Consider the following 14514-nt stretch of genomic DNA (forward strand, 5'->3'; position numbering starts at 1 on the left):
ATTCACGAGTCTCTGGAACGTGCTAGGAGCATTTCGCATTCCGAAAGCCATTACCGTATAATTAAGGAACGCATCAGGAGTTACGAATGCTGAAATCTCCTTAGCACGACCCGTTAAAGGTACCTGCCAGTATCCCTTTAACAAATCAAGTTTTGAAACGTACGTAGCGGAATCTAAACGATCTACACGGTCATCTACTCTCGGCAATGGATAACAATCAGCCTTGGTTACAGCATTTACTCGCCGGTAGTCAGTACAGAATCGATAACAACTGTCAGACTTCCCCACCAGCAAACACGGTGAACTCCAGGGACTAATACTAGGCTCTGCAATTTCATTCTCTAGCATATACGGATGTTGCTTTATTGGTCGAGCATTAAATCCTACATCTATATTGTGCTCTATAACAGACGTTTGAGTAGGAATGTCACTAAACAATCCAGAGAAGTTCTTCACCAAGTTCAAGATTTTGTTGCACAGCAGATAAATGAGAAAATTGACTAGACAAGGTTAGTAACACTTCAGAGTTTCTCAACCGGCCCTCAACTACACATCTTGAAGGTCCCACCTCTTCATACAACGGTTCATGTACTGCCAAGCCTACAGATGCAGTCACGTCAGTTGGCTTGATGCTGAGAGGAACACATTTCAGAGACTTCTCAATACTCAACTCCCTCTCATGATAGATCTTAATCATATTAACATGAAAAACTTTAGAAGTTTTACGGCAATCTGGGAGATGAATAACATAATCACGGTCGGACAGTTTCTTTTCCACTACATAAGGACCACTATACCGGGTTTGCAGCGACCCTCCCCACACAGGTAACAAAACCAGCACTTTGTCACCTGGTCTAAAACTTAGTTCTCTAGCCTTCTTATCATACCAGACCTTCATTTTACCTTGTGCTTTCTCAAGATTTTGTTTAGCCAATTCACGAAAATCAGTAACATACTCAGGAAGAGATTTACATTTTTGATCAGATAGCCAACTTTCTTTCAGGACTGTCAAAGGTCCCCGCGGAGTATGGCCGAAGACCAATTCAGCAGGACTAAACCCGAGTGATCCCTGCACTACCTCGCGTGAAGCAAAAAGTAGCAATGGAATTCCCTCCTCCCAATCTCGTTCTAGTTCAAAACAGTACGCACGAAGCATAGATTTCAAGGTCTGGTGAAACCTTTCTAATGCGCCCTGACTCTCAGGATGATAAGCAGATGAAAAAACATGTTTAATATGGAGACGTTTGAGCACCTGCGAAAACATACGAGATGTAAAATTAGTACCTTGATCGCTCTGAACTACTTTCGGTAAACCGAACATTGTAAAGAACTTAACGAGTGCTTTAGATATCATTCTCGCCGTTATAGTACGTAAAAGGTACCGCCTCAGGAAAATGTGTAGTCACGCACATTATGGTCAACAAGTATTTACAGCCAGACTTTGAACGAGGAAGAGGCCCAACACAATCAATGATTATGTGTTCAAAAGGTTCAGCCACCACAGGAACTGGAAACAACAGAGCAGGAGGAATAGTTTGATTAGGCTTCCCAACCATTTGACAAGTATGGCAAGTTTGACAATAGCAGGACACATCTTTCTTCAAACCGGGCCAGTAAAAGTTACATAAAACTCGATGGTATGTTTTTCTTACACCCAAATGACCAGCCGTACCATCATGAGCCACACTTAAGATCATGTCTCCATAATCAACCGGAATCACAATTTGATCAGCAACATTCCAGATATCAGACGAGTTAGAAGGCACCCACTTTCTCATCAATATCCCATCTCTGAGAAAGTAACCCTGGTGTGTATTCCCAAATGTCTGCTCTGTATGAACCACTTCAAATAATGACGCAAGCGTAGGATCTAACCTTTGAGTGGCAATTAGTTTATCAGAAGACAGAGACAAATCATCGAGAGGTTTTAAAAACCTTTTCAGCACTCAGAGGATGCAGATTTAATTCCCCCTGCGGAGTAACAGAAGACAACTTTGTTAAATCAGGATTTTCAAACCACGTACTACTTAACTCAACCTCGTCTGAGACATCAGGTTTAACCATAGAGCGTGTAACCACACATGCTGAAAACATATCAGGGTGCTTTACAGCACACTCATAAGTAGTAGCAACGAGAGGTGACATTACCACTTCAGGTGGCACATTTAAACAACTCCACACACTGCCTCCAGCTAAATCGTTTCCCAGGATGAAAGTTACGTCAAGAATGGGCAAAGACGAACGAACACCTACGATCACATACCCAGACACCAATTCGGAGTTCAAGTGAACACGGTGTAATGGAACTTCTAGAACTCCCATCTCGAAACCTCGAACGAGAGCAAAAGTACCAGTAGCAGTCTTCTCGGACAATGGTAATACTCCCTCCAAAATGAATGACAAAGCAGCCCCAGTATCTCGAAGGATGCTAACAGGGACACACTCACTAGAACTAGACACGGACACAGTTCCACTATTCAGGAATGGCCCATATCCAGCCTTCTCGGGCCACATCATGGAGTCAGGTGAAAGAACAGATTTCAAAAGGAAAAATCACCTGAAATCAAACCTACAGACTTTGGGCTAAACTTCTTTTAAGAACGGGACAGTTTGCAATTAAATGTCCAGAAGCTTTACAATAAAAGCAAGCCCTGTCATCAGAAGGAACAACGGTTTTATTGCTAGATGATTTTTTTAACTTAAGACTGATGAAGAAACAGGATATCAGTCCCATGACTACTCCTTAAATGTTACCTTATGCGTCAACACGAAGTCATCAGCTAATATAGCAGCGTTGTGAAGCGCCTCAGCCTTCTGTTCATTTAAATACGTAGAAAGAACAGCAGGCAAGCCATTTTTTAAATCTTCCACCAACATTATTTGTCGCAACTGTTCTCGGCTTTCAGCTTTTTTTAGACGCGCACCATCGATCAAACAAGATCTCTTTCTCATGTGCAAACTCCACATTAGTCTGACCAGAAAGTTTTACATAATGTCTGAAACGCTGTCTATATGCCTCCGGAACTAATTCATAGGCTTTTAAAATTGCGGATTTCATGGTTTCATAATCTGCTGCTTCATCTATAGTCAAGGCAGAATAAGCTTCTTGCGCCTAACCAGTGATCACACATCAGTAACAAACACCAAAAATCTGCAGGCCACTTTAAAGTAGTAGCAACCCTCTCCAAATGACTAAAGTATTTCTCAACATCCCTTTCGCAAAAAGGAGGAACCATCCATCGATTTCGTCCCACATCAAATTCAGAGACAGCAGCACCCTTCTTATTGGCCATTTCTAATTCCATTCGTTTTAATGCAAACTAATGATCCAATTCACGATTTTGTAACTCTAATTTTGCATTTTCGAACTCCAACTCTTTTTCTCTCAAAGCTAATTCTCTCAAACGAAAAGCATGATCTCCCACAGAAGGACCAGCCATTTCTTTTACCAAGGGCCTTTCTAAAACACCCAACTTAACAAGATTACTTTTCAGTATGCTCCGCAAATTTTCCTTTAAATTCCTATACATAGAGGTTATTTCTATTTATAAGACTGCTATCTGCAACAACTGCTCTTTTGTATACAGTGAAAGCAGTGAAAGCAGAGATTCCTGAAAAACATCCACCACCGAAGCCATTTCAAAGAACTTTTATCCGCACTCAAATAACAAACTAATGTAACCCGTACATGCACGTGTACAAATAACTAGCTCTCACTAATTAATGATCACTTACGCAACTAAACAAATGCGGCTTACAAACTAATTGCAACTAACAGCGATCCCACTAAAATAAATATATGCATTTACCCTATAACAATTTTATCTAGTCTTCAGTGGTGTTAGGGGCTAGGGGCAACTTTAAACGCTAGACTCATGCCCACCTGTGCACTGATCCCATTAACAAGAATCACACGTGAACTGAAACGTACCCCCACTCCGAATAACCACCAAAAATAAAAAAAGACAAAATAACAAAGTGGCAGGTCCAAACTACCCGGCGACTACAAAAATATAGGGCAAATACTCACGTGGGACCACCGCAGTTACACCAAACACTTTCCAGGACGGGCAAGATACGTCACTCCACACACAAAAAAAAACTAAAACATTTCGACCACAGCCATAACACACATGAGGACATAGACAACACAGCTCGTACAATAGGGAATTTATTAACAAAATGAAAGACATAACCATAGGAAAATTAAGGGGAGTAGGACACAACAATAAGGCACACAGAGCTGCCGCTGAACACCTCGCCCGCCGCACAGATCTGGCTGCTCGGACTTCTTATGCCAAACATACAGCATCCACAGGTGCCGACAGTCAGTCCCTAATAAAACAAAGACAGAACACACTCGCCCTCTAGAGGACAAACAGATCAAAACTTAAAACTCAAAACTTAGCCTGATTTGGGCCACATATCAACTGACTGATCTGGGCCACACTCCTCCCACCAACAATCGGCCCTCAGTGTAATCTTTACAACCTCACTGGAGTGCTCAAGAAAGTTATTGTAACTCATGAACTCATGAAGACATCTACATGATCATATTTGGTTATAGTTATAGCATTACCTACTGCTAACAGGAAGTGTCTTGTTTCACACAAGCTTTAACATACAATGTCTGATCTGCCAAAAAACATCACGTTCTTCTTTTTCTTCTGTTTCTTTATGGCGGATCACAGACTTACAAGTCCTTTAACTTCTCATGTTTGATGAGAGTCCATGCCTTAACACATCTTCAGGACAATATTCCTTAATAATAGCGCCACCTGCTGATAAGATGAAATTACTTGTTTTATATGAACTTAAACATGAAGTTAGAGAAATTACTTGGTTTACACTAGGGCTGTCCCTGACTAAGGATTTTCATAGAATTGGAATTTTAGAATATTGCCGATATTCGACTGATAGTCAAATCATATTTGGGTGCAGGGCAAAATACATTAACAAGAGTCAAGTCAGACATTCAACTAACATAATTACTGATTTTAACATACAGGGAAAACGTGCAGATAAATGTGCACCTTGCAGATTAAAAACGGTGTAATTAATGTTTTATGTTTTGATTAACAAATAGCTAACACTTACGTTTGGGGAAACCATAACAATTATCATTATTATTTGTATTTATTTTTTTACAATAGTGTAATAATATACAATAGCTCTCATTATAATGTTAGTCTAAAATGTTAGCAGTTAATGTTCTGCATTTCTGTTTTGAGCTGCGGGCGCTGAATATGACCAGTAGAGTGATGCATTTTTGATAGCAAGTTTTTTAATCAATGGGATTCAACTCATTATTTCATATAGAATACGCATCGTTATTTATACAACATAATGTTAATATTAAGACGTATTAAGAATATTAAGGCTATTTGCGAAAAGGGCCCGAATGTACATGAACATATCTGCGGGGCTCTGAATGTGATCTCCTTTTGTGGATGCATTCTTCACGAAACAATGTGCAGAAACACGCCAGCTAAACTAAAAAATAATTCATAGCGTTTTAGTATAATGGTCTTCTCATTATAATAGTATCTATGTAACAGTCCCAGTCATAGTTATTAATATTCTGCATTGTAGTTTGACCTGCTCGCACTGTGGGCTGAAGAGATATCACCGTAGTACTACAATGAAGCTCTTGACTCAAAACCAAATGGATCTTATATCAGGTAAATAATATATCCACAATATATATACACCGGCTGAAATGTTTTGAAATCACTTGTACCTTACCTGATCGAAAAAATCCAGTTTCTGTGTCAGTTTGAGTCTTGTTTTAAAGTTTTAAATCCCTGTCAGTCATGGATTATGGAAAGTTAATTTATTATTTTGGAGCTTCTTTCTTTTCAGATTCTCACAGCCTTATTATAATAGGCTGTATATTAACTTATTGGGATAAAACCGGTAGTTGGGATAAAACCGGTAGTTCTATGTGAAATCAGACATTTGAGCTCCCCCAGTTGAGCTTGTAGTCAAAATGGCATAGACTACCCCTCGAATATTGGACTGTTAGATTGGTAGTCGAATCAGGCTCCTCGAATCAAAGCATAGATTGGTCGACTATTTGGGATTACACCTAGTTTACACTAACTTAAATATGCAATGTCGGATCTGCCCAAAACTTCATATTTTTGGTAAGAATACTGGCTTGAAGACATCTGCATGCCAACATTTAGTTATAATCAGAGCACCACCAGCTAACAGCAGGATGTATGGCACATATAAATTACTTTGACATATTCCTCTTAGGAGGAGTCGTGTCCTAATGGTTAGAGTGTTTGCTGCCCACTGCTCCGGGTGTGTGTTCATGGTATGTGTGTGTGTGTGCACTTTGGATGGGTTAAATGGAGAGCACGAATTCTGAGTATGGATCAGCATACTTGGCTGTATGTCACGTCACTTACACTTTCACTATATTTACCACTTTAAATTTATATTGCCCACCATTTGCCGTTCACCTTAAGCCACCGGGTGGCAGTGACCCCAGGTGCGATGGCACTTGTATTGCTGCTTTAATTGAAGTTGAAATGCAACTGAACTTATGATTTTCAGTTGAAATAGGTGGATTTTTTCTACAGTGTACATTCAACTACATCTATTAAAAAAAAAAAAAAGAGAATTTGGTGTAACTGATATCCTCGTCCTCTCTCAGGCTCTATGTGGACTGAATGGTGGGATTCAAATGAGACCATTTCTGCCCCCCAGTCCCAAATCAGTTATTCAAATGAATAATTCTTCTTTTGGAATATCCACACTTGAGATGGGAATCAGTGATGAGGAGTGGGAAAGACTACAGCAGGCTCTCGACTGGCCTGGTCCAGATCAACAAATCACTCAGCTGAATCTGAGCACAAGTCCAGTCCACTCAACATTCTCTATTGTGGAACTGAAACAGAGTTACAAAGTGGGAGATAACATCTCCGTCATTATCACAGCCAGAGACCACAACAAGAACCTGAAAAGATATGGAGGAGATTTTTTCAAAGCAAAGCTTTTCAATTCAAAACTAAAGGTGAATTTATTTTATATGTTATGATCAATTTTTGTACAAATCAACATACAAACGTGTCATATTGAGTTTTGATTGCCTGTTAATTGTTAATTTGTTTACAAAATATGACATATTATGTTTATATTTATAAGCTTACTTAACTAACAGATATTTGTTTGTTTGTTTGTTGTTATTTAAAGTGCATTACACTTAACCTTTTTTATTCTTCTTGAAGGCAAGTGTGTACGGGGAGGTTGTGGATCATCGTAATGGGACTTACTCAGTTCTTCTTCTTCTTCCCTGGGAAGGTCAGGCACAAGTTTTTGTACGTCTTGAGCACTCCAGTGAGGTTGTGCAGATTCTTAAAAAATACAGGGAGTCTTCATTCCCACGCAGTCACTATAATGGCCACTTTGAAGGGCCAGGAGCCAAGAACACCAAGATCAGTGAAGTAGTAGAATGTAATCTTAAGTGGGGTGCCAAAGGAAGTTTGAGGACAAGCAAATGCTGCTGTGAGTATAAGGATATAAAAACAGGGAATGAGTGGCAGTGTGAGAGACCGAAGAGACTTCCCTGTGACAAAATGGTTGGTCACTCCATGGGACGTTTTGAAAGCCCATTAAATCATTTTGAGAATCGACTTTTTTCAAAGTAAGTTTGAAAATATTCAAAATACATTTCAGCCGAATTATAAATATGTTTTTAAAGTAGAAAATGTGTTATTATTTATCCATAGGAAATTAACAAATGTTGCCATTATTGGAGACAAAACAATCATAAATGTCCTTCCCAACACTGAAGTCATAGGTATGTTAACATATGGAGAATGTATTAACATATTTTGTATGTATGTATTGTATGTATTTAACATATTTTGACCCTGTTTGGAATATAATAAGAAGTAAATAGCAGTGTGTTGTTGTCGTTCATCTTAATGTTCTTAATCGTATTTATCTTAATGATAACATTTTCATGCACATACAGGCAATTTTTCATTCACTGAAAAAATGCCTGTATGTGCATGAAAATGAAAATAGTACAATTTATCTTATTTTACTTTTGTTCATACAATATCTTCTTTATTTTTTACAAAAGCAAAATTGTCAAAATAACCACATATCAGAGGACTGATATCATCTGAAATCTAATGTAAGGTTACAAGAGAATGAACCATGTTAACAGTCTTTTCAGACAAATGTTTATTTGCTTTTAGGCACAACAGAGAGATGCAGATCTGACTTGACGACACCAGTTCCTGCTGGGTTCTATTTCAAAGATGTTTGGAAGTCTTTTGTATGTAACAATCAACAGTTCAATTCTTCAGAAATGAGAAACTGCCTTAAAAACAAAATTGTTTACTTGTTGGGAGACTCCACCACAAGGCAGTGGTTTGAATATTTGGAAAAAAATGTGCAAGGCGAGTAATTCAACAATATGACTATGAATATGAATTTTCTTTAAGACTTGATACCGTCAATGTGTAATATAAATTAAATAAGGAATTTGCATACATAGTCCCCCAAAAGTATGTGGACTCTTTTTAAAGAGATCATCGGATGCCCATTTTCCACAAGTTGATATGATTCTTTAGGATCTTAATGAAAAGTCTATAACATACTTTGGTTGAAATTTCTTAGTGGTAGTGTAAAAAACATATTTTACCTTGTTAAAATCAGGTCTTTTCACAGCAACCTATTTTGTTGCATTTCCCTTTAAATGCTCATGAGCTCTGCTCTTCCTGACCCTCGTTTCTTTGGGCATTTAGGTGCATTTAGCAGCAAAACTTGCTAACTAGCACATTATTAGGAAAGGCGATTCACAAAGATTCATAAAAAAACCCTTATACTCACTCTGAAGCTGTATAATAAATGATTCACACAAACATCTTCAAAAAAGAAGATAATGATAATCCTCTGAATCTTCAGGGCTTAGATGTCGGGATTAAATGACAACTGCTATGTTAATTTTTACATCTAACAGCAAAAACACTTTAGTCGCATAGGAGCCATTCTAGTCTCAGTGCATTCTTGTCTCTTCATGTCCCAGCTCCAGCGTAGAAAAAAAGCTAAGACGGCTGTGTCAATCAACTCGTTCTGTGTGAACTCTCTCTCACAACAGACACGGAAGAAAAGACAATGCTGAATAAAGTCGTAGTTTATGCTATTTTTGGACCAAAATTTATTTTCGATGCTTCAAAAAAATTCTAACTGACCCTCTGATGTCATGTTGACTACTTTATGTTTTCCTTACCTTTCTGGACATGGACAGTATACCGTTCACACAACTTCAATGGAGGGACTATGAGCTCTCTGACTAAATCTAAAATATCTTAAACTATGTTCCAAAGATAAACGGAGGTCTTATGGGTTTGGAACAACATGAGGGTAAGTTATTAATGACACAATTTTGCTGTTTGGGTGAACTAACCCTTTAAAGCAACCATCATATGGCACACAGAAGAGAAGAAGAGGATTTGGATGGATTAGAACCAGCAGACAATCTGTGGCTAATTCTATGGCATTGAAAGTACGGTCTAAAGCAGAAGCTGCATGTGCTGAGCTTGCATTTGCTAGGAAAGAGGCAGAGCTGTTAAAACAACAAGCCATTCTAAACGCCAGCTTGAATTAAATGAAATTAGCAAGGGTGGTGGCTGCTGCTAACGCCAAAGCTGAAAGCCTTGAAGGAGCTGCTGAGGAAGAATATGAACTGTTAAATCCACTTCATCAAAAAAAAAAAAAAAAAAAAAAAACCACAATGCCTCTAACTCCAGTCGAAATTCATTGTGGAAATGCTGCAATGCAGATTCCTATGATACATCCAGATCACCAGCCTTATCAGCGTGCAAAAGCAGCCAATACAGTAAATTTAGTTGCATTTTCAAAATCAGATACAAGACCACAGACTACCTCACCAGTGCGCCAGCTTTTCATGGACAACAGTGAAGCGAACAGATGTGACAATCAGGTCAACACGTCACCAAGTTAAATTAGTGAACACAAGTTTCTTGAGCAAACTCAACATTACTTGTACAAAGGAGAACCAAATCAGATATCCAGCACTGCACAGAGAAAATCATACAATGAGCTCTCCCACAATGTGAAACAAACCAGTGACGATTTCAAGCCTCCCCAGTTTTACTACACATAGCCACTCCCTATGTACAACGGAAGCCTACCCAGTGCAGTGGCTGCAACAGACCTAGGGAAGTACCTAATGCGATGAGAGCTGGTGAGCTCAGGTCCTACTGAAGTTCGACGACAAGCCGGAGAACTACTGGGCCTGAAAGGCGTCTTTTATCAGCTCTACTGATGACCTGAAACTCTCCGCCAGGGAGGAACTTGATTTGCTGTGCAAATGGCTCAGACCCTCGTCATCTGAGCAAGCTAAAAGGATCAGAGTGGTGCCTCACTGGAGTGCACCCACAGGCCTCAGGATGTTGTGGCAATGACAGGAGGATGTTTATGGCTCACCTAACGTGATTGAAAATGCTCTTCTGAGAAAAGTTGAGGAATTTCCTAAGATCTCAGCCAAAGAAAACCACAAGTTAAGAAAACTAAGAGTCATTCTCATGGAACTTGAAGCAGCCAGAGCAGATGAACACTTACCTGGTTTCTCATATCTCAACACCTCCAGTGGAGTAAGCCCAATAGTCCAGAAACTCCCACCCAATCTACAAGAGGGTTGGATTACTGCAGGGTCACATTACAAAGACCAATAGATTCTCCGTCAACTTTGTTTATGAACAGGCAAAAACACGCAATGATCCTAGCTTTGCCAGCATTACAGGAGCATGGTGTGCAACAAAGACAGAAAAAAGTGTTTCACGTGAGAACATCAGTTGCTGTGAGGAGGACTGAAGTCTCAACAAGTGGCAGTGACAGTGATAATTCAACAATAGTCAGGAAACAAGAGGATCCCGACAAACAGTGTCTACTACATAACAAGCCTCATCCATTGAAAAAATGTTGTGGCTTCAGAAACAAATCATTTGAGGAAAGGAAAGCGTATCTGAAAGAAAAATGCATCTGTTTCAAGTACTGTGCTTTATCCACTCATGTTGTTAAGGAATGTAACAGGCCTCTGCTGTGCCAGGAGTGCAACAGTGACAAACACCTGTCAGCGCTACATCCAGGGCCGCCCCATGGAAAACTGATGTACATGTGAGTACCGTGGATCACAGCGGGGAGTGGCAGCCGCTGGAGGTCGTTCTGTCTGTGATATCCAAATGCACAGAAATCTGTGGGAGTGTGAAGATGTCAAAATCCTGTTGCAAAATCTGTCTCGCCTTAGTGTATCCTGCTGGCCAAAGAGACAAAGCCATGAAGACTTACATTGTTCTTGATGAGCAGAGCAATAAGTCCCTTGGAAGAACAGAATTCTTTGAACATTTTGGAATTCAAGGTGCAGGGTCGAGGTACACTCTGAAGACTCAGGACTCAGGAGTGGTGGATACAGCAGGGCGACACGCCAACAACTTCATTGTGGAATCAGTAGAAGGTAACATCCACATTCCCTTGCCTACTCTGATTGAGTGTGACATGCTGCCAGACAACAGGTCTGAAATACCATCACCAGAGTTAGCCAGACATCATCCACACATCGAACACTTGGCAGACAAAATCCCACCCCTGGATGCCAACGTGTCGATCCTCCTTGTACTTGGGTGAGACATAATAAGGCTGCACAAATTGCGTGAACAATGTATTGGGTCACACAATGCACCATTTGCTCAGCGACTCGACATTGAATGGGTGATAATAGGAGATGTCTGTCTGTGAAGAGCACATAAAACCACTACTGCCAGCGTCTTTAGAACCAGTGTGCTGACAAGCGGAAGCCACTCCATCCTTAACCCATGCATCAACAACTTAATGATCAGAGAGAAGATTGACAGCACTGTATCACCCCATACCTGTCCATGTGTGTCTCATGCAGCCAATGAAGCAGATAGCCTGGACAGAGAGGTGTTTCAAACAACACAGCACCACAATCAGCTTGGCCTGTCCATCGAAGTTGAGTTGTTCCTTGAACTGCTGGGTAGCACCGCCTCCATTTAAGCCAAACAGGCTGCATCTACCCAACAAGAGACAACATGCTGTCAATCGACCCGTCTCCCGCCGTCGAATACTGGAGAAGAAACATGGCATGAAAGAACACTTCTTCAACTTCATGCAAGCAATGTTTGATGCTGATCAAGCAGACCTTGCCCCAGCACTGAGGCCACAACAAGAATGCTGGTATATACCAATATTCGGTGTTTATCACCCACAGAAAAAATACCAAATATGTGTAGTGCTTGATTTTTATCATTTTTCTCAGTGGGCCTGACATGAACAACTCCCTACTGGGGGCCCTTATGCGTCTCCACAGAGAGCCTGTAACGGTAACTGCAGATGTCCAGCAGATGTTCTACTGCTTCACTGTCCGTGAAGATCATCATGATTTTCTAAGATTTTTTGGTTCAAAGGACAACAACCCAAACAAACACATCACTGAGTATCGCATGACAGTGCATGTTTTTGCTACTCTCTTTCCCCTGCAGTAGCCATCTATGGCTTGAGAAGAGAAGCCTTGCATGGATTAAAGGAACGGGACAGTGAAGCTACACAATTCGTCATGAGAATGTCCTATGTTGATGATGGGCTCTCCTCATTTGCCACCAATGAAAAGGCCATCGACCATGGATGCCTTTCCCCCTGAGGAGCGGGCCAAAGACTTGGTGGATCTAGAGCTAATTGTTGACCCCAGGCCCTATGTGCCAGTTTCCTTTTTCTCCACAAAACACAGGGAACTCTGCATCTTCTCTGACGCCTCAACTATGGCCATATCAGCAGTGGCTTATCTCAGAGGAACAGATAAAAATGGACACACTTACACTGAATTCCTCATGGGCAAGGAAAAGCTGGCTTCTTATCCCCCTCACATTGTTCCACGGCTCAAGCTTTGTGCTGCTGTGTTGGCTGTTGAATTGACAGAATTAATTAAAGAAGAGCTTTATGTAGACATCCATAAAGTCACATTCTACACAGACAGTCAGATTGTATTGGGCTATATCAACAACACAAGTAGAAGATTCCATATATATATGTCGCCAACAAAGTCACATGCATCAGAAAGTCTTCAAGCCCGGAACAATGGCACTTTGTCAGCACAGAACACAACCCTGCATACCATGGGGCTCACTCAGTGCCAGCTGCCATGTTGAAAGACACCAACCGGTTCAAAGGTCCAGCTTTCTTAGCCAAAGACACCTCACTGCCAGAGGAGTTCACTGACCCTGAAGCAGATGCAAACGTACACCCACAGATCCAAGCTTTCATAACCAAGATCTTCGAAGGAGAGCTGGGATCAAACAGATTTGAACACTTCAGCTGGAAGTCACTTATTTGAGCCATTACCAAGCTCATTCACAAGGCCAGGTCTTTTCTCCAGCTGGAAGTAACTTATTTGTGCAAAGGGCTCAAACTGCAATATGGATGAGCCGACACAAGCAAGACTGATAGTCATCAGAAATGCTCAACGCAATACATTTGCTGAGGAGATGAAATGCCTTTCCAGAGGTGAAGTCATTGCAAAGTTGAACCCTCTGAAGAAACTGAATCCAAGGACGGCCTTTTGAGAGTTGGAGGATGCATTCCTTTGGCTGACATACCCTGGGAAAAGAAACATACAATCATTGTCCCCAGAAAGCACCACGTAGCAACCTTATTGGTGAGACATTACCATGCAAAGGTCGCTCATCAGGGAAGACATCTGATGACATGTGGCTAATTGGAGGCAAGAGACTGGTGTCAAGAATCATACATAAATGTGTGACCTGTAATAAGCTGAGAGGAAGAATTAAAAACAAAAAATGTCAAGCCTACATGCTGAAAGACTCGACCCAGGTTCTCTGTTCAGAAATGTAGGTGCCGATGTGTTCGGCCCATGGACCATAAGCTCAAGATGAACTCGCGGCAGTATTGCAGAGAAACAAACACTGGGCAGTCATCTTTACTTGCATGGTAACAAGAGCTGTGCATATTGAAGTGCTCAACTGCTGCTGATAATTAACGGAGACGCCCACAACTAATCAGTGCAGACGCGAAACACACAGACTTCACCACATAGTGCAAACACCCAGAGATCACGGTTTACCAACCGTGACAGTACCCATGACTGTACCCCCCCCCCCCAAGAACTCCTCTTGGAGTTCCCAGAAGGGCCTACCTGCTGATTGTATTCATCAATAAGGGAGTGATCCAATATGTCCCTAGCAGGTACCCAACTCCTCTCCTCTGGACCGTAACCTTCCCAGTCCACCAGGTACTGGAATCCTCATCCCCTCCGTCTCGAGTCCAGAATACGATTAACCGAATAAGTCGGTTCCCCATCTACGAGACGCAGTGGCAGGGGAACCGGAGTAGGCGGATTAATACGCGCATAGAACACAGGTTTAATTTTGGACACATGAAAGGCGGGGTGTATCCTCCTGTACGCTGGAGGTAATTTGAGGCGGACTGTCACCGGAC

General features: G+C 41.0%; 1 protein-coding gene across 1 annotated transcript; it reads left to right on the plus strand.

Annotated features, from left to right (window-relative positions):
- Positions 1-206: 206 nt before the first annotated feature.
- Positions 207-11670, plus strand: LOC128013112 (uncharacterized). Its single transcript, XM_052595825.1, has 5 exons — positions 207-299; positions 6665-7024; positions 7239-7654; positions 7740-7810; positions 11294-11670. The coding sequence occupies exons 1-5, from the start codon at positions 207-209 to the stop codon at positions 11668-11670; spliced, it is 1317 nt and encodes a 438-aa protein (XP_052451785.1).
- The last annotated feature ends 2844 nt before the right edge of the window (positions 11671-14514 follow it).

Source organism: Carassius gibelio, chromosome B24 (genome assembly GCF_023724105.1).
Source record: "Carassius gibelio isolate Cgi1373 ecotype wild population from Czech Republic chromosome B24, carGib1.2-hapl.c, whole genome shotgun sequence".
Classification (NCBI taxonomy): Eukaryota; Metazoa; Chordata; class Actinopteri; order Cypriniformes; family Cyprinidae; genus Carassius; species Carassius gibelio.

Excerpts from the sequence above, each read along its gene's own strand:
- LOC128013112 (XM_052595825.1), top strand. The coding sequence starts at position 207 with ATGGATAACAATCAGCCTTGGTTACAGCATTTACTCGCCGGTAGTCAG. Across the intron at positions 7,025-7,238 it reads TTTTCAATTCAAAACTAAAG|GCAAGTGTGTACGGGGAGGT; the intron begins GTGAATTTATTT and ends TTCTTCTTGAAG. Across the intron at positions 7,811-11,293 it reads TCCCAACACTGAAGTCATAG|TGTATCCTGCTGGCCAAAGA; the intron begins GTATGTTAACAT and ends GTCTCGCCTTAG.